At 35.5% G+C, this 20,968-nt stretch overlaps 1 protein-coding gene across 1 annotated transcript in view; it reads left to right on the top strand.

Annotated features, from left to right (window-relative positions):
• Window positions 1-2,669: 2,669 nt before the first annotated feature.
• The window catches only part of LOC110457245 (serine/threonine-protein phosphatase with EF-hands 2-like), a 53,591-nt gene continuing 35,292 nt past the window's right edge, over window positions 2,670-20,968 (top strand). The window contains exon 1 of the mRNA XM_021508430.1: window positions 2,670-2,797. Within this exon, the coding sequence (XP_021364105.1) occupies window positions 2,737-2,797 (61 nt within the window). The 5' untranslated portion in view covers window positions 2,670-2,736. The remainder of the gene's footprint in view (window positions 2,798-20,968) is intronic.

Here is a 20,968-nt window from a genome sequence, read left to right as displayed (position 1 = left end):
ACACTGATACAGGTATAGATATACTGATACAGGCATAGATGTACTGATACAGGTATAGATACACTGATACAGGTATAAATACACCGATACTGGTATAAATACACTGATACAGTAATAGATATACTGATACAGGTATATATATACTGATACAGGTATAGCTATACTGATACAGGTATAGATATACTGATAGAGGTATAGATACACTTATACAGGTATAGATATACTGATATAGGTATAGATAAACTGATACATGTATATATATACTGATATAGGTATAGATAGATATACTGATATAGGTATATATACACCGACACAGGTATATATATACTGATAAAGGTATAAATACACTGATACAGGTATAGGCATACTGATACAGGTATATATACACTGATACAGGTATATATATACTGATATAGGTATAGATACACCGATAGAGGTATATATACTGATACAGGTATAGATATACTGATATAGGTATAGATATACTCATACAGGTATAGATACACTGATACAGGTATAGATATACTGATACAGGTATATATATACTGATATAGGTATAGATGCACCGATACAGGTATATATGCTGATACAGGTATAGATATACTGATATAGGTATAGATATACTGATACAGGTATTGATATACTGATATAGGTATAGATATACTGATACAGGTATATATACACACTGATATAGGTATAGATACACTGATACAGGTATAGTTACACCGATACAGGTATATATATACTGATATAGGTATAGATACACCGATAGAGGTATATACACTGATACAGGTATAGATATACTGATACAGGTATAGATATACTGAAATAGGTATAGATATACTGATACAGGTATAGATACACTTATACAGGTATAGATATACTGATATAGGTATAGATAAACTGATACAGGTATATATATACTGATATAGGTATAGATATACTGATACAGGTATAGATATTCTGATACATGTATAGATACACTGATATAGGTATATATACACCGCTGATACAGGTATATATATACTGATACAGGTATAGATCCACTGATAAAGGTATAGATATACTGAAACAGGTATATATACTGATACAGGTATGTATATACTGATACAGGTATATATATACTGATATAGGTATAGATATACTGATACAGGTATAGATATACTGATATAAGTATAGATATAGATATACTGATACAGGTATAGATACACTTATACAGGTATAGATATACTGATATAGGTATATATACACCGATACAGGTGTATATATACTGATACAGGTATAGATACACTGATATACCCCCAGATACACTGATACAGGTATATATATACTGATAGAGGTATAGATACACTGATATAGGTATATATACACCGATACAGGTATATATATACTGATATAGGTATAGATATACTGATACAGGTATATATACACACTGATATAGGTATAGATACACTGATACAGGTATAGATATACTGATACAGGTATAGATATACTGAAATAGGTATAGATATACTGATACAGGTATAGATATTCTGATACATGTATAGATACACTGATATAGGTATATATACACCGCTGATACAGGTATATATATACTGATACAGGTATAGATATACTGATATAAGTATAGATATAGATATACTGATACAGGTATAGATACACTTATACAGGTATAGATATACTGATATAGGTATAGATACACCGATAGAGGTATATACACTGATACAGGTATAGATATACTGATATAGGTATATATACACCGATACAGGTGTATATATACTGATACAGGTATAGATACACTGATATAGGTATAGATACACTGATACAGGTATAGATATACTGATACAGGTATAGATATACTGATATAAGTATAGATATAGATATACTGATACAGGTATAGATACACTTATACAGGTATAGATATACTGATATAGGTATAGATACACCGATAGAGGTATATACACTGATACAGGTATAGATATACTGATACAGGTATAGATGTACTGATACAGGTATAGATACACTGATACAGATATATATATACTGATACAGGTATAGATACACTGATATAGGTATATATACACCGATACAGGTATATATATACTGATATAGGTATAGATGCACCGATACAGGTATATATGCTGATACAGGTATAGATATACTGATATAGGTATAGATATACTCATACAGGTATAGATACACTGATACAGGTATAGATATACTGATACAGGTATAGATATACTGAAATAGGTATAGATATACTGATACAGGTATAGATACACTGATACAGGTATAGATACACTGATATAGGTATATATACACCGATACAGGTATAGATACACTGATACAGGTATAGATATACTGATACAGGTATAGATATACTGATACAGGTATATATACTGATACAGGTATAGATATACTGATATAAGTATAGATAAACTGATACAGGTATAGATAAACTGATACAGGTGTAACGAATCCAGGTCTTTTTACACACTGTTATAAATCATTCCCCTTTGTAACATTTCAGATGTATATCATTGACAGCTTGGAGCCTTAGTTTGGATGGCAGTATAAGAATGACTATAGAAGGCTGCAGCGTTCTGTAGCAGCCAGCTTGTTATAGAAGTCAGCAGCGTTGAAGCATTCGTCCTTGTGTTTGGAGAGAACCGTACAGAGAGAATGGATGTTAGTATAGATCAGCAGTATAACTACACTCTGCCATTGCACTGAAGTATGGGGTGCACCTCTGCTAAAACTGTTGCCCCAGAGGAATCCTCAACCAAATCAGAAAAAGGTAAGACAAACTTTCTTCTCAATGAAACTTAAACTTAGCAGTTATATTAAGACTATAAATCGACCAATAAAAGGTAGATTATTAGAAATAATTACAGGTAGGTTGTTTGCTCTGTCTGATTATAAAAATATAAAATCTGAATTTATCCCAATACTGCTATTTTTAAACTGATGTTGAACCTTGTTGGAGCTTTGATATTAAACTAATGTCTACAGAGGATTTAGAGAAGTATATTGTAGTGATGTTAATTAAAAGAAAAATGCTTAAGGATGTATGTTAGCTCCAGAAAACTATATGTCATGAACAGTTAGACATAGTTAATTAATAAAAAGGTTGATGTACATGTGTTATCTATAAATGATAATGATTGCTGTAGATTAAATTGTCATGTATTTATCTCTGTAGAAAAAAGCTGCCAATTAATCTCTTCAAGAAATATGTTTGTCAAGAAAACAATGAATATGTATTATATATTGTTGCAAAATTAGAATGTCACAGCCTATACGGTTAAGATTTATAAAGTTTCTGCTAAATAACTTTTTATATTTTAACCATTTAAAAGTGACTTATTCTTACAAATATTTCAGAGGTTTAGGAACAGATACAGATATTTAAGGGATTCAGGGATAAGATATTATAGAGGCTTATTTAGGAACTCACAGATATGTTCAGATTTGCTATCTTAGGGGTTTAGGAACATGTTAAGACATTTTAGAGTTTCAGGAACGTGGATTGAGAAACATAGATTTTTTTAGGGTTTAATAACACAAATATATTAGGATCTGAATTTTGGGGGTTTGAGGAACCTATACAGATATTTCAGTGGTTTGGGAAGACATCAGATATTTTAGCAGATTAGGAATACAGCCGCATATTTTAGGAGTTTTGAGATATGTACAGATATTTTAGGGTTTTAGGAAACGCATGGATATTTTAGGGGTTTAAGAACACCAAAGAAATGTCCCTATTTCAGAATGAGACTCCTAATTTTTAACCTTAATACAAGTCAACAGAAGGTTATAAATATTTATTCTTGCTCAAATTCAATTAATTCATTGCACAGAACAGCTTAAACTGTAGCATTCTACACTGCTGGTAGTAATTTGTAACAAAAACTATTAAATCAATTTAATTCAAGTGTTGTGATAATTGCCACAGTCTTTTTAGAGAGTAGGAGAACATGTTCAACAATTTGTTTCAACACACTTTTTTGTAACTAACCCAAGGAAAGTTCATAGTCATACATTAAATGAGATTTATCTTGATATTTCATAGAAAAACAATAAAATCAATTTAATGTACAGGTATACACGTAGGTACATTCTAAATATACAAAATCATCACTGAACATTGTACTTGAAAATGTTTTTTATGGATTTTTTTTCTTACAAACAGATGATTGATTGATTTCTTGTACATGTCATCAATGACATGTGGACATGTAATAATAAAACTACATGATTTCTGATGAACATAAATGTTATTGAGTTTATGATACCTTATAACATAAACCACAAGGTGAATAAGTAGTTACATGTCCTTATATAGCTTCAGTTGATTACAAGACAGTCATCTGATAAGATCATGAGCAGTGAGTGCATGTATTACAAAGACATGAGGATAAACTTAGATTAATAAAATCAATTACGTATGTAACTGAGCGAGATTGGGTTATCGATGCTAATGGTATAAGTATATTTTAATGATATCTTAACTGATTATAGCAGAAAAATATATTTTATCAATTTTCATCTGGATATCTAGACAAAATGTATAGATAGGACATGGTTTTGGTCAATACATATTCCATGTTCATTGTATATTAGATTTTTGTTTGTTTAGACTGACTGTTTCTCATTTAGCTGGTCATAATAAGTGGTGTTTGAAAGCATTCGTCACACTTTAGCTGTCTTGGATGCGACTTTGTCAACTGGATACTGTAAATATTTTCATTAAGATATCTACCTAGCTATTTCATGATTGTTGCTCCAATAACATTTTTGTGGGGGTTTGAATCCTCAAAAGGAACATCAGTTATATAATCATGTTCCTTTTCCTTTTCCTTTTGTTCTGAATACAAATTAAAAATGGTGTCAGTAATCTAACTAAAATTGTCAAATACAGCGCACCCTACATTAGCAGAGTGGAGTTATTTCTTTTGTGTTTTTTCCAAGGTTCTGTATTCCTGGATTATCGCTGCTGTTTAATTTCCCCCTTTTTCGCCCTCCGTAATGAGGGCAGATTTATCATTACACCAAACACTGGTAAACAACATAATATGTATAGCAGTTAAATTTAAAGGGGGAAATTAAAAATGGGCGAATATGGATTTTACCGGCGATTGGAGAAAGTTTGACAGAGCGAACATTTCCTGGTAAACAAGATTTGTTTTGCAACTAGAAGAATTAATACAAAGCCTTTTTATGGAAGCAATATAAAGCTAAAAAAGCTCAGTTGGTAGGGATGTTCAATGTTTTCCGGGATATCTTATTCAGTTTGGTGTTGGGCTAGCTGCGAAAGATTGAAAGGTCAAACCCCATGTAATTCCTGTCGGCAGACTGTTGTGGTCTCGTATTACATGACTTTGGTGAAAGGTCAAACCCGTTGTAGTTCCTGTTGGCAGACTGTTGTGGTCTAGTATTACATGACTGTGGTGCTTCAGAAACCTGTCAACACCTGTAGGCGACAATCAACTTTTTGTTTATAGGAAATGTAGGTATATCCCCTGCGTAGCAAATCACTTTTTGGAAGCCTGCTAGAGGCCCTTAACAGGTAGTCTCTTGAACTTAAAAAATCTCCTTTACAGTGATCAGTACAATGACAGATGGTTCTTAACATTTAGAGTCGGCTTGAGATCTCCAATACAGCAATCAGTAGAATATGACAACAGATGATCCAATTATATACAGATACTGTTTATGGGAAATGTACTACATTCTCAAAGTAGGATATAAATTTTTCGAAGCAATTTGGTGGTTCTTAACTCGTAGTGCAGATTTAACATATCTCCAAAACATTAATCAGGAAAATACGACAACAGATTAGCCAACTATAAACAAATATCATTATTTATAGAAAGTATTTTATATGCTCAGTGTAGGAAATACTTTTTTTCGAAGCTAGTTGGTGGTTCTTAACCTGTATTGTCAGATGTAATATCTCCAATTCAGCAATCAATAAAAATAAGGCATCTGATGATTCATATATATTCAGATGTTCTTATAATTCATAGAAAGTTTTTTTACATTCTCCAAGTAGGAAATAATATTTTTGAGACCAACTGGTTGTTCTTAGCCTCCATTCTCAGATTCAAGACATTAATCGGGAAAACATAAGACAACAACAGATGATCTAACTATGTACAAATGTTATTGTTTATACAATGCTTATGACATTCTAAATGAAGAAAATCATTTTTGAAACAAACTGGTAGTTCTTATCCTGTAGTGTCAGATTTTGCATCTCCAATACAGTGATCAGTAGAGGATCCAACGATATACAAATATAATGGTTCTAAAGTGTACGACATTCTTGAAGTAGAAAAATATTTTTTGAAACAAATTGGTGGTTCTTCTCCTGTAGAATCAGATCTAACATCTCCAATACAGTGATCAGTAAAAATAAGACAACAGCAAATGATCCAATTAGATCTAAATCTGTAAACCTATATACGACATTGTGTGACATGGAAACAGAAGGCGTAAATGTCTCCCCAGGAATCTTATTTAGCTTTCGTCGCCAAGTCTCCTGAATTAGCAGGGTTTGTGTAAATAAATAGATTAGTTGGTATTCGATTATTTGAGGGAGGAAGGGAGTGGTACAGAGGAGGGGTGAGGTCCATAGGGGGGAACCTATACTTTTTTCCGTCAATGTCATGCTTTAAATGTTTATAACAGTTAACATACCAGGTTATCATCCAGATCTTTAATTCAGAAAGACATGCTTTTTTGTAGATTTTCCCCCAAATATAACAAGACTTAGAAGTTAATTGGTTAGAACAGAAAACAGCATGAGATTGTCTATACTCTAACTGTAAATGATCACAAGTGTTAGGTACATAACACACAATCAGGATGTATCCAGTCCCACAGACATTAAGTAGGTAATGGTCAGGGGTTCTTGTCACCACAGATTGTCCTACTTTCAGATGTTTGATTCTACTCTAATCTTGGATAAGATATTGAGAAATTGTAATTTGTAATTTCAACTACCAGGGGTGTGGGCTATGTTTCCTATATTTCAATATTGAGTTTCCTCTGATCATAAGTCGTAATTATGGTCTAGTAATTATACCTTTAAATGCTGTTGATTATATTCTTATTCATTTAATGATGACAACCTACAGAGTCAGAGCCCTCCTATACGTCACCTCGACAGCACCCTTACCTACAGAGCCCTGCTATACATCACCTCAACATTACCCTTACCTACAGAGCCCTCCTATACATCATCTCGACAGCACCCATACCTACAGAGCCCTCCTATACGTCACCTCGACACCACCCTTACCTTCAGAGCCCTCCTATACGTCACCTCGACAGCACCCGTACCTACAGAGCCCTGCTATACATCACCTCAACATCACCCTTACCTACAGAGCCCTCCTATACATCCCCTCGCCAGCACCCTTAATTACAGAGCCCTCCTATACGTCACCTCGACAGCTATCTTACCTACAGAGCCCTCCTATACGTCATCTCGACAGCACCCATACATTATATTCTTATTCATTTAATGATGACAACCTACAGAGTCAGAGCCCTCCTATACGTCCCCTCGACAGCACCCTTACCTACATAGCCCTCCTATACGTCCCCTCGACAGCACCCTTACCTACAGAGCCCCCCTATACGTCACCTCGACAGCTAGCTTACCTACAGAGCCCTCCTATACGTCACCGCGACAGCACCCATACCTACAGAGCCCTCCTATCCGTCACCTCGCCAGCACCCTTACCTACAGAGCCCTCCTATCCGTCACCTCGCCAGCACCCTTACCTACAGAGCCCTCCTATGCGTCACCTCGACAGCACCCTTACCTACAGCATCATAAAGAATGTTCAGTTCTTGCCCTTACAATAATGTTCAGGATATAATTCTTTCTATATACGTCACCTCGACAGCACCCTTACCTACCTACAGAGCCCTCCTATACGTCACCTCGGCAGCACCCATACCTACAGAGCCCTCCTATACTTCACCTCGACAGCATCCTTACCTACAGAGCCCTCCTATACGTCATCTCGACAGCACCCATACATTATATTCTTATTCATTTAATGATGACAACCTACAGAGTCAGAGCCCTCCTATACGTCACCTCTACAGCACCCTTACCTACAGAGCCCTCCTATGCGTCACCTCGACAGCACCCTTACCTACAGCATCGTAAAGAATGTTCAGTTCTTGCCCTTACAATAATGTTCAGGATATAATTCTTTCTATATACGTCACCTCGACAGCACCCTTACCTACATAGCCCTCCTATACGTCAACTCGACAGCACCCTTACCTACAGAGCCCTGCTATACATCACCTCAACATTACCCTTTCCTACAGAGCCCTCCTATACATCATCTCGACAGCACCCATCCCTACAGAGCCCTCCTATACGTCAACTCGACAGCACCCATACCTACAGAGCCCTCCTATACATCCCCTCGCCAGCACCCTTAATTACAGAGCCCTCCTATACGTCACCTCGACACCACCCTTACCTTCAGAGCCCTCCTATACGTCACCTCGACAGCATCCTTCCCTACAGAGCCCTCCTATACGTCATCTCGACAGCACCCATACATTATATTCTTATTCATTTAATGATGACAACCTACAGAGTCAGAGCCCTCCTATACGTCCCCTCGACAGCACCCTTACCTACAGAGCCCCCCTATACGTCCCCTCGACAGCACCCATCCCTACAGAGCCCTCCTATACGTCACCTCGGCAGCACCCATACCTACAGAGCCCTCCTATACTTCACCTCGACAGCATCCTTACCTACAGAGCCCTCCTATACGTCACCGCGACAGCACCCATACCTACAGAGCCCTCCTATACTTCACCTCGACAGCATCCTTACCTACAGAGCCCTCCTATACGTCATCTCGACAGCACCCATCCCTACAGAGCCCTCCTATACGTCACCTCGGCAGCACCCATACCTACAGAGCCCTCCTATAATCACCTCGACAGCACCCATACCTACAGAGCACTCCTATACGTCAACTCGACAGCACCCATACCTACAGAGCCCTCTTATACGTCACCTCGACAGCACCCATAGTTTATATTCTTATTCATTTAATGATGACAACCTACAGAGTCAGAGCCCTCCTATACGTCCCCTCGACAGCACCCATGCCTACAGAGCCCTCCTATACGTCACCTCGACAGCACCCTTACCTACAGCATCATAAAGAATGTTCAGTTCTTGCCCTTACAATAATGTTCAGGATATAATTCTTTCTATACTCCCTCAGCATCTTAAAGAATCATAATTTTAAGGCCCTCTGCAGCCTAAAGAAATTTCAGGTCATGTGTCTTTAACACTTTCTTGAATTCTCCAATACTCCCAGAGCACATTTAAGAATTGTGTGTTCATGCCTCCATGCCCCCATCAGTTCACCACAGAAGGAAAACTGGCCAACACAGTATTGGTATGGTTACCACTTACCTATCTTAAAGTTTTGCTTGCTTCATGACCAACACTTTTTAATGTTTAAATATTTCATTATACAATGTACTTCAATAAAAGATAAAAAACATGGATTATTTTTGTCATTACATGTGTTTATTAATGATTCCACAGAATCACTTCTGCTGATAATAAAATTGAAGACTTGTTTTGTATACAGAAGACGCTGTACGTCACTGTGGCTATAATACCGACGCTGTACGTCACTGTGGCTATACTACCTCAGTGGCTGATAAATAAGCTGTCAGTATGTGTTCACAGTACTCAACAAACGATGCCTCCACACATGTATAGATGTGCATGTTCCTGCCACCTCTATTGATCGATGGTGGTAGACTGACAGAACCTCTCCACAATTTGTATGTTGGACAGACATATCTCAGTCCATGAGGTAAAAATAATGTCCACGCTGAGGCTGTTCTGGAACAAGTACATTAAGAATCTTACCACCTGGGTTTAGATTTTCTGTCTTACCAGGTATCTCATAAGTAGAGAATGACAAATTTTCTCCGATCTCAAAATAGAATGTTTCTGCAAAACATGAAGATTCCTACACAAGCTATTATATGAGATTATAATGAAGTCATCCTATTGTTTTGATTGTGATGTCACAGGTGTGTTAAAGCTTGTCTACATCCCTAGGGGTTGACAAATAACCCAATTAAAGCTAAAACAAGAGACAGAGTGGAATATCACAAGCAGTTTTTCTGTGCTGTTGATCCATCTGTCCTGTCAATCCTCATACTAATTGATAAATGTGTATTGATTATCTTCAATCTGTATTCTGTTTCGTTATTATTTCCATGCAAATTGTGATGTCATGACATGTATACCACATGTGTCTTTGTTTACAAACCCTGCCAGACTGCTGTCAGCGGCGTTAATTATCAATGAAACAATAGAATGGAAGAACATGTGACAGAGAAATCTCAAACCTCTAGGGCGATATGCTCTAATGTCTAACCCATGGCAGACTTCTCTGTCACATCCTCACAAGATTCATTAGATGTGTTGATAATTTTTTTTTGTTAAAATCAAAATATCCTACATAACATGAGTTAAATTCATGTATTGTTTATGACTAGTTCATGGATATTAAAATGTTCATGAATTCAAATTGTATTATTTAAATCTTTCATGAACATTCATGAATCAAGACGATAGAAAATGTACAAAGGAGAGCTACCAAGCTAATACCCGGAATGGCTAATCTATCCTACCCCGAGAGACTTCAACGCCTGAAATTACCAACATTGGCATATCGAAGAGCCAGAGGAGACATGATAGAACTATACAAAATCATGACCGAGAAGTATGATCCCGAGGTGTTGACTTTCATCACACCTAACAAGAACACCACCACCAACACCACCACCACCAGAGGACACGAACTCAAATTATTCAAACAAAGAACGCGCCTGAATATCCGGAAACACTCATTCCTTCACCGAACCGTGGATATATGGAACGGCCTGTCATCGGAGGTCGTAATGTCACGAACAGTCCGAGCATTTGAACATAGCCTTGACCGTCATTGGAAGAACCAGCCACCAGTGTATAACCACAGGGAAGCCATCGAAGTCACACATACTAATGGTCATTGATTGAACTTTAACGAAAATATCACATTCGAACATTTAAAAAATGCAATATACAAGAGACACCCATATACGTACCAACATTTTTATTTTTGAACCACACTCATTCAATTCACAATGTTACTGTAATATAATTACTTATCATTGAACATCTGTTCTCTATGGAACTGTGCAGCTCTCTGTAATGGACTCGCCAAAAATACTCAGAAATCATGTTATTAATATTGTTTAACCAACTATATGTACTATTGTAACTTTTATAATTGAGCTGACAACAGAGGAAATTGTACAATTTCCTACAGTCAGAATAAATCTGTGTATCTGTGTGTAAGACATATTCTGCAATTCATGACATCATTGCTGTTTATTAATGTGCATGAATTGGAAATTTAGGAATATTCATGAATGTTGAATTCATTAACCTTCCTGAATTATGGTAAAAATTCATGAACGTTCATAAAATTTTCAGAAAAAATGTTCATGAACTCCAAACAATCTGTATTCATGAATTGTTCATGAACTATGAAAACTGTCTTGCAGGGGATTTGTCGTGATGAACATGTCAGAATAAAATGGGGTTCATTGAAGATGCTTTTCAAAAAAACCCACAAACAACCAAGCCCTGCAGCCTCTTCATTGAACCACAGAGCAGACATTACTGTAATCATTTCAGATCTGAGCTATAGATCCGTACAAGTAAATGTACTGATTATCAAATACATGTACCGTCATAGTGTTAAATAGTGGTAGATGTGTGAGACTGACTTGTTAGGATTGCACGACCATTTCAGGGTGATTAGCACACAGATCCTCCATTGATTGAAATGGCAGGGTTACAGGAAGTGTGAGGGTGGATTGAGTGTTAACTGTGAGGGATGACATCATGACAACTATAAGCTACCAACAACATTTCATTTGATAGAGTAATAATCATAGAGATGTAACCATAGAGATATAATCATAGAGATATAATCATAGAGATATAACCATAGAGATATAATCATAGAGATATAACCATAGAGATATACCATAGAGATGTAACCATATAGATGTAATCATAGAGATGTAACCATAGAGATATAACCAAAGAGATGTAACCATAGAGATATAACCATAGAGATGTAACCATAGAGATATACCATAGAGATGTTACCATAGAGATAACCATATAGATGTAACCATAGAGATATACCATAGAGATGTAATAGACGTATACATATTAGACATACATCAACATATTATACAGTAATTTCAAACACACATCAAATACATACATATATCCACATCTGTGCTCCTGTCTCAATACCGTCTCACCTTCAATTCATATAAGCCTTAGTACATAATTAGGCCCACATTCCTATACTCAAACGTATGCTTAAGCACATATACATACAACAGATACACACAAGATACACATATATATACACATATATATTGAGCGGTGAAGAAACATTCTTTCGTACCTACACATAAAAAAGTAAAGAGGGAAATCTAGGAAAAGGCAAAAGTAGCTGGCCAGAAAGAAAAGAGAGAAAAAAACCATATATCTATTCTAAGAACAGAGACCATCCCTTGAAACTCATCACATTTATTTTTCTGTTTGTATATAAGATTTTGTATTCTAATTCCCACTTGTATGTGAGTTTTCAAAGTATTCAATTGTAAATCTTTCTTTAAACATCTAGAATTGTAAATATATTGTTTTATTATAAGTAGCAAATAATTATCTGCTATATAAGCCTTTTGATTATCTCTATATTTGCCAAACAGAAACATATTTTTTTCGAAAACTAAATCAATATTTTGTGTATTTAAATATATTTGAATATTTTGGAGTAATTCCTGGGTCTTATCACATTCCCACAGAAGATGTATTATTCTCTTTCTGTTTTACAAAACGTACAATCTCCATTTTCAGTTAAACCAACTTTTTGTGTATATGAATTAGTAGTCAAAATTCTATGGTTTATCCTATATTGTAACCATAAAAGCTTTGAGTTTTCAGTGGTCTCAAAAAGACATTTGTAAACTAATCTCCAATCTTCCACAACTATTCCTAATGAGAGATACCATTTTACCTGTGCAGCTGGTTGAGTATTGTTTTTAATGAGTGCTCGATATACATCCTGTGCTCCTCTTGTACTTTTAAAACTGATTTTAAATTTATAGGTACAAAAGGTAAAAATAGCCTCTCATGTATATTTAGTCCCTGTCAATCAACATATTTGCGAATAGCTGCAACCATTCCCTGATAAGTTAAAAAATTTGTCCTGATATCATATCTGGTATTAAATTAAATTAAAAATGTAAATAAATAGAACCATCATGTCTAAACATAGTATGTACATGTGATATTCCTTTAGAGTACCAGGTTTTATAGAGCACTGTTTGCCCGCCAATTTTGTTCATTATACCATAAAGGATTTTCCAATATAATATTTTCATATTGTTTGCTCACCAAAACAGTAGCAAACCAGGCTTTTAAAACATCCTTCCAAAATAAAAATGAGGCCCAGAATGTTGATATTTGGCCAGTAGCATGTTTGGATGCATGGGCTATCAAGCTTTTTTCATTTGAAGGACCTCAACCCACTTTTGGTCACATTTGGTCAAATATGTATAAACTTTTAAATGACCTAATCTCAATAAACAAAAGGTCTGAGGTGGTGATATTTTGAAAGATGCATGCTGAGATGAAGGGCTATAAAGTTTGTTCAATGAAATGTCCTTATCCGATTTTCAAGGTCACAGGAGTCAAATGTTTTAAAATGTTTTAACAGTATCTTTTGAATGACTTATAGTCATAATTACTGATATTTTGCCTGTAGCTTTATTTAAGATCACTTTTAAGGCTACAAATGTGAGATTAATACCAGGTGAGCGATGCAGGCCCATTTGGCCTCTTGTTTTTACTTAATGTAGAAAGTCTTAACAGTAAATGTTATAAATTCCAGGGTTTAATCTCACAGCTTTAAACAATCTCCAGTATAGACCAGTGGAGCTCTGGGATACATTGTTTAAAAATTCATGACCACATGTAAAGCATGATGATATATTGTTTAGAAATATCAAACTATTTCTTAATTATTTCAAAAAAGTGTTGTTACAGGAACAAGGTCTCACACTTACTGTAATTACTGGAAGTAACGTCTCACAATTATTGTATACTGGAAGTAAAAGTCTCACAATCAATGTATACAGGAAGTAAAAACTCACATTTATGTATACAGGAAAAAAAGTCTCACAATTATTGTATACAGAAAGTAAAAAGTCTCACAATTATTGTAAACTGGAAGTAAAGTCTAACAATTACTGTATACAGGAAGTAAAAAGTCTCACAATTACTGTAATTACAGGAAGTAAAAGTTTCACAATTATTGTATACAGGAAGTAAAGTCCAATTACTGTATACAGAAAGTAAAGTCTTATACACTTACTTTATAAAACAATTACTGTATGCAGGAAGCAAAGTCTCACAATTACTGTATACAGGAAGTTAAGTCTCACAATGAATATAAAGGGGAAAAAAGTCTTTCAATTTTTGTATACAGGAAGTAAAAAGTCTCACAATTTATGTATGCAAGAAGCAAATCTCACAATTAATGTATACAGGAAGTAAAGTCTTACAATTGATGTATACTGGAGGTAAATATAACAATTACTGTATACAGGAAGTAAATCTCACGTTTACTGTATACAGGAAGTAAAGTCTTACAATTGATGTATACAGGAGGTAAATATAACAATTACTGTATACAGGAAGTAAATCTCACGATTACTGTATACAGGAAGTAAAAAGTTTCACAATGGTTCTGTATGATGCTATTACTTAGGTTACCTATGCTATGTCTTGAATAAATAACTCGGAATATGTTGCTGCTCTTGAGATAATTTTGCTGTAGAGAATTATGTCGGGTAAAATTCTTCTTTCAGACTGGAGCAATAAAACATCTTTTGTTGCAAATTGGGTGATAAAGTGGTATTATTGAGCATCAATATTGTGGTAATTGAAATGTGTAAAACATGGCCGCTGTATATGATGGATGTCGATGTGATACTCGTTGCCGTATCTCATCATAGAGGATGGGCAGTAAGTAATTGACCATTAATGACACATTCATGTGTGTAAATAAAACGAGGATAAAATCGATAACAGTTTTATCAAATAGATTCACTGTAGCATTATCAGATTCTGATTACTTGTAATACAAGGGACTGAATTACCAGTAAGGATATTGTTTGTCAGTTTGAAGGAATTTCAGGAAGAAATGCTTGACCAAATTTGATCAAACCTAGCATGCATGGAAAGTGAGAATTCTGATTTTGAATGCGATGGAACTGAGACTCTGATAATTGGCAAAAAATAGTGGCTAATTTATTGAGATTTTCAATAGAACTGAGTCTTATAATTTTGAGGTTTTAAATTTCCTGTTTGACATTGATGAGGAGGTGTTGATGTTAATGTGTTGTAACAGGATTATTGATTAAATTAGACTTCAGTGGAAATCGGACGATTGTCTTCAGTACACCTATGAAACGTAGAACACTTGCTTCTTTGCGTCATAAAAGATACCATTCTTACACATAAAAAATTAACAAAGGCTGTAACTGTTTTGAAGACAAAGAATCCCTGTCACGAAGGAGTGCGTGGGGGTAATTATAAGCTGTGCTAATCTCTTGTGCCTCTTGTTTCACCTTTAGGTTTGACTTTAGCTTCCATAACAAAAATATAACCTTGACAAAGAATCTCTGTATTTTGTTCCATCTTTACTATATTATAAGAGCTTTAACATGAGATGAATGAATTTTTTCTTTAAAGTAAAGTCTCCACTCCGTGACGAGTCAATCCAATCACCTGTTCCAATGCCCTTAGCTTGTGATAAGGAGAAATTTCTGACACGTAAGTCAGCCAGGAGTCTGGCTTTCTGTTGTAAAACTTCACATGTGTGTAGCTCACATATACAAATACACATGTGTATATTGTTTATCACTACACATATGCATATCAATCAAAGCACACATGTATTATATCAATATAATATCACCAATCGCAGCACATGTTTATAATGTTATATGACTACATATACCTGTTGTCGGTTGGTAAGTTTAATCAAGCTGGTGAGAAAATCTTAAACTAAAAATATACAAAAATGTAAATTTCTATATCATCATATCAAAGCACTGCATTATCTGCACACCATATATTCCCAACAATTTAGCTACATACATATTACCCAATTTATATCATTAAGTACTCTATATAGCATGTTAACATCGAGGAAGTAAATTGGTTAATACAGTGTAGCAGAACCGACTGGGTCGATTACTGGCGACCATGTAGCTCACGAGGCTCCTAGTTCAAATCCTGGTCTAGCCATGCCTTTTTCCTCTCCTGTTACAGTGGTGCCTATGACCAACCCTTGTTACAAGCATTGGGTGTATGCTTGGCAAGGGTATACCCGACCCTGGGTTGTGAATAGTTATGTCTTCGGGGGTGAAGACTTAGAAAAAGGAGGGAGGAATGTAGTGGAACCCGACTGGGTCGATCGCCGGCGACCAGGTAGCTCAATTAGTTAGAGTGTCCGTCTAGAGGCTGGAGGGTCCCGGTGTCCCCAGACTTAATTGTTTGGATTTTCAGATAGAATACATCAAATTGAAGTAAACATAAAGAAAATGAATGGAAAAAAGTTTGTCAGGATAGAAATCGATGGAACCCTTCATATCAACATGGGGCGGTTCATATTACCATTATGGTAATATGAACCGCGGTTCATTCAGCATGCTTCACAATACCATATTACACCGGGTTTCAATCCTGATTTGGTTGTGCATTTTCTTCTCCTTTCACAAAAAAATGTTAAGATCCTGTCAATGTCGACCAAACTTTAGAGTTTACACAAATATTTTATCTTGTAAAAGAATTAAAATGCTATGCTTTATATGAATCTGGAATGACTGTTTCTACAGATTAATCTCTTACTTACAACTAAAATGCTCCAACTACATCACTCTTCTATAAGCTATTGTCATGTATTTGTCCTCAGGGCCTTGTACACTGAATAGCTGAAGTTTTTAAAAATATATACAGACAATTGAAATCCTTAGTAGGGATTGATACCAACTCTAGAAAGGCCACATTTGGTCCAAAGTTATAAGAACTCTTCAAAGCTACTAGCTAGTCACCTTAAGTCAAATGTTATGTTACTTACTTACTGCCCATTACACCTTTGTCAATGTAGGGCAGCAAACTGTTACATTAGACAATTTAACATTTGGAAATCTTCATTTAAAAACTGCAAGAAATGTTCAAATACATGGACACCGGAAATCAAATCTGTAAAAATCATTCAAATTTCAAGGGAAATGATCTTCTATGAAATCAACATAACAAATCAAATTCGAATTGAGAGACCTTCACCTTGATGTTAGGTTTACTTGTATAACAGGAAGCAATGGAGGATCAGTGACATTGGAGAGTTCGGCCGTGATTTTTGATGCAATTTCGGTCTTGATTGAAAAACAAGTTGGAATTCTATACAAATTGATGCCAGTCTGACATGAGCGAAAGCTGATCCAGTTTTCATTTCCTCCCCTAATGAAATGTGACATTTTCAAAATGACGACCATAAAATGAGATCATTATTGTCACAAAACCTTTGTAAATTTGATTGAATGGCATATTAGAATAGTTTGGCTGATTGTAAAACAACTGTTAGCTCAATCTTTGTATGGATCACCTGGGCTGATATTTCCTTCGTAAACAGTTCTAGTTCTCATACAAACGTAGAAACCATTCTGTTTGTTCTTCAGGTCCTAGAAACTAGGATCTTTATGGAGTGATGTAACATTTGATGTAGGTTATATTCCCAATGAGAACACCGTCAGCCAATCTTTGATGGGAAAGTTTGTACTGGGGATATGCTATATTAACAGCAAAGGCACAAATAGATTTGTTTATTGTGGTTGACTCTAGCTGACGTAAAGTTTATTGTGGTTGACTCTAGCTGACATAAAGTTTATTGTGGTTGACTCTAGCTGACGTAAAGTTTATTGTGGTCGACTCTAGCTGACGTAAAGTTTATTGTGGTTGACTAGCTGGCGTAAAGTTTATTGTGGTTGACTCTCGCTGACGTAAAGTTTATTGTGGTTGACTCTAGCTGACGTAAAGTTTATTGCGGTTGACTCTAGCTGACGTAAAGTTTATTGATCTTCACCTGATGCCTCCATAATTGTTGCAGACAACCTCTTTGGCAGTATTTTATGTCACATTGTAAAATTTGTATTGGAATGTTTAAAGTTACTTTCAAGATGGCTACTAAAATGTGTGCAAGTTCACTAGAACTTGTTTTAACAGTAAATGTCTCGCCATACAAAATATATTCATGAGAACAAACCTTCAATTAAAAAGATCAGATGGTGTTATCTGCAAATTACAGTAAACCTCATAAAAATGCTGCAATTTACTATCACATGTTTCTCTGGTGTAACGTTGTAAAGATTTATATTTATTTCCAACTCTTATTCTTTCTACTCTATATCAACTTGTTTCAGTTTTATGTTAACTAATATGTCTTTATAATTTACAGCTTATGATATCAGTATTTTTCTAGCAGGATTCCATTATGATTTCAGCATGAAAAAAAATATTTTTCAGAACTTTAATTCTATTTTATTTTAAAGTATAGTTCAATCAGGATCCTAGGGTTTGAAATTATGTAAGTTATGCTAAGTTCATGCCTCAAAACCATGCTGCAATGCAGCAGAACATCCAAGCATAGTATCAGTATGTATAAATTATAAAGTGATGACAAAGTTTGGATACTGCTGGCAGGCCACTGTGCATGCTGCACTCCAGCATGGATGTGCAGCAGGATACAAGTGTTTTAATTACTGTAGGCAAACAATGGAACGTGCAGCTGAACCACGCTGCAGTGAAAAATGAAGTTTTAGACTGAAGAGTGCCTTTAATGATAACCATGCTGACAGGCTGTACTGCAGCATGATTTCAGCATGAATATATCCAACTGTAAAATACCTGCTGTTTGTTTAGCAGTTTCCAAGCATGGTTGGAAAGTCAACCAATATTGTCTTTGCATTTTCATGCCCCCCCCCCCAAAAAAAATGGGGGAGCATAAGTCACTGTTTTGTCCGTCTGTTCATCTGAGCCATAATTTCTGATTCGCTGAAGACATTTCAATGAAATTTCAGGGGGATATGTAGGATGTCATGGCAGTGTATGTCCCTTACCACTATTTGATTCATTATGTCCAAGGTCTCATCTATATAAAGTCCTTAAAAATGGTAGTTGTTATTCTCTACTTAATGTTCAGCATTTAGGGGAATGGCAACAACTGGTTCACCTACTGTCAGTAATATGTAACCGGGGCCGAATGCTGTGCTGGGTGCCTTCGGTATGGTATTTCAGTGAGATAGCACTATAAAGTCGGCATCAGATCTGTGCTATCACAGGGAGGCAAGCACGTTATTAGCACGTTAAATAAAATTAAACCAAACTAAACCAATCTATGAGTGGAACTCTTCTTTGTGTTTTTACTGATTCAGTGGTATGCTTGACCTTAACTGCACTAGCGACATTTCACAAGTTATGGGTTTTGTTACGAAATTCTTTTATTTTACAAAAAAAAAAAGAAAAAAAAAAGGCTTTTTGAAATATAAATCAAGAGAGACACAAATGAGGGTGCTGATTCTGTTTTTAGTGCTGATGTTCAGAAATTTCATTGTGATCAAATCCAAAATCTCATGAATGGAACAAAACAAGGCAGAATTGATTCAGATATCAAACTGGCTGTCTAACTTTACTGAAATGTACAGAATGATGGTTTAGGCCCGAAATGTAATTATATCATTTCATCCTTGGGGTTTCATGTCTGAAAATTTTAATTCAATAACCTGTCTGTAATTCTCTGATATAATGTACGTGCTGTGTCAGGTCTCAGTATGAGTTAGGGAAAACTTCAAACATTCTGCTATTCCCATTGCATATAAGATATGGGCATAAAAAGCAAATCCTATATCTTTCCTCTGAACTTTCAAACTTGATAAGTACCAGAAACGACACAGATAGAGTCAAATAACAAGTTTTAGTTTTATTTCTGTTTCATAATAGTCCACTTAAACAGGATGTCCAGCATCCATTGTGTGTCCATTATCTAAAGAACCATAAGGTCTAGAGTCATGATTGTTGGATGTGTTTTGTTGACCAGTAGTGTTGCTGGGCATGGAGAGGAGATGTTGCCCGAGTTGTTCGTGTTCTCCTCATGTAATGATCATATGTATATATAACTATCAAGAGGGAAACAACAGCATGTTAACACAATTTCTATAAACACTAATAGGTTGCTTGTCAACAAGGGACATTTATTTCCATCCACAGTGTCACTGCTGTACTTATAATCAATTGGTTGTTCCCAGGATTTCAGATGTTAAGGACCAACAATGATGCCAGCCTCTCTAGACTTTTCATTAATTGTATTAAAGACCCTAGAGAGTGACGCATGATGTGTGGCTTCAAATTTCCTATTGTATGTAACCTCGGCAACAGCTAATCAAATGCTGTATGTCCCTCCTGGATTCCTTGGGATAACGTCAATCTAGAAATTTGTGTCAGGGGCATTGCAGAGCTAATTATGCTATACACAATATATTTGAATTACATATTCATTTACTTGTGTTGAGACTACACCAAGTAAAGACCAGTGACCAGATGGCTTAGTTGGTTAGAGATTCTGTCTAGAGGTTCATTTATAGATATGGCCCGTTTTCGTTTTCCTTATCCTGTTTTGTTGATGACCAATTGAGAAGATTGAGAAAGTAGTCTTCTAAATAAGGAAGGGGAATTAGGAAAATGAGAAAATAA

This window comes from Mizuhopecten yessoensis, unplaced genomic scaffold (genome assembly GCF_002113885.1).
Source record: "Mizuhopecten yessoensis strain PY_sf001 unplaced genomic scaffold, ASM211388v2 scaffold9049, whole genome shotgun sequence".
Taxonomy (NCBI): Eukaryota; Metazoa; Mollusca; class Bivalvia; order Pectinida; family Pectinidae; genus Mizuhopecten; species Mizuhopecten yessoensis.
The sequence above is the reverse complement of the archived record's forward strand: the minus strand, read 5'-3'. Positions and strand labels throughout refer to the sequence as shown.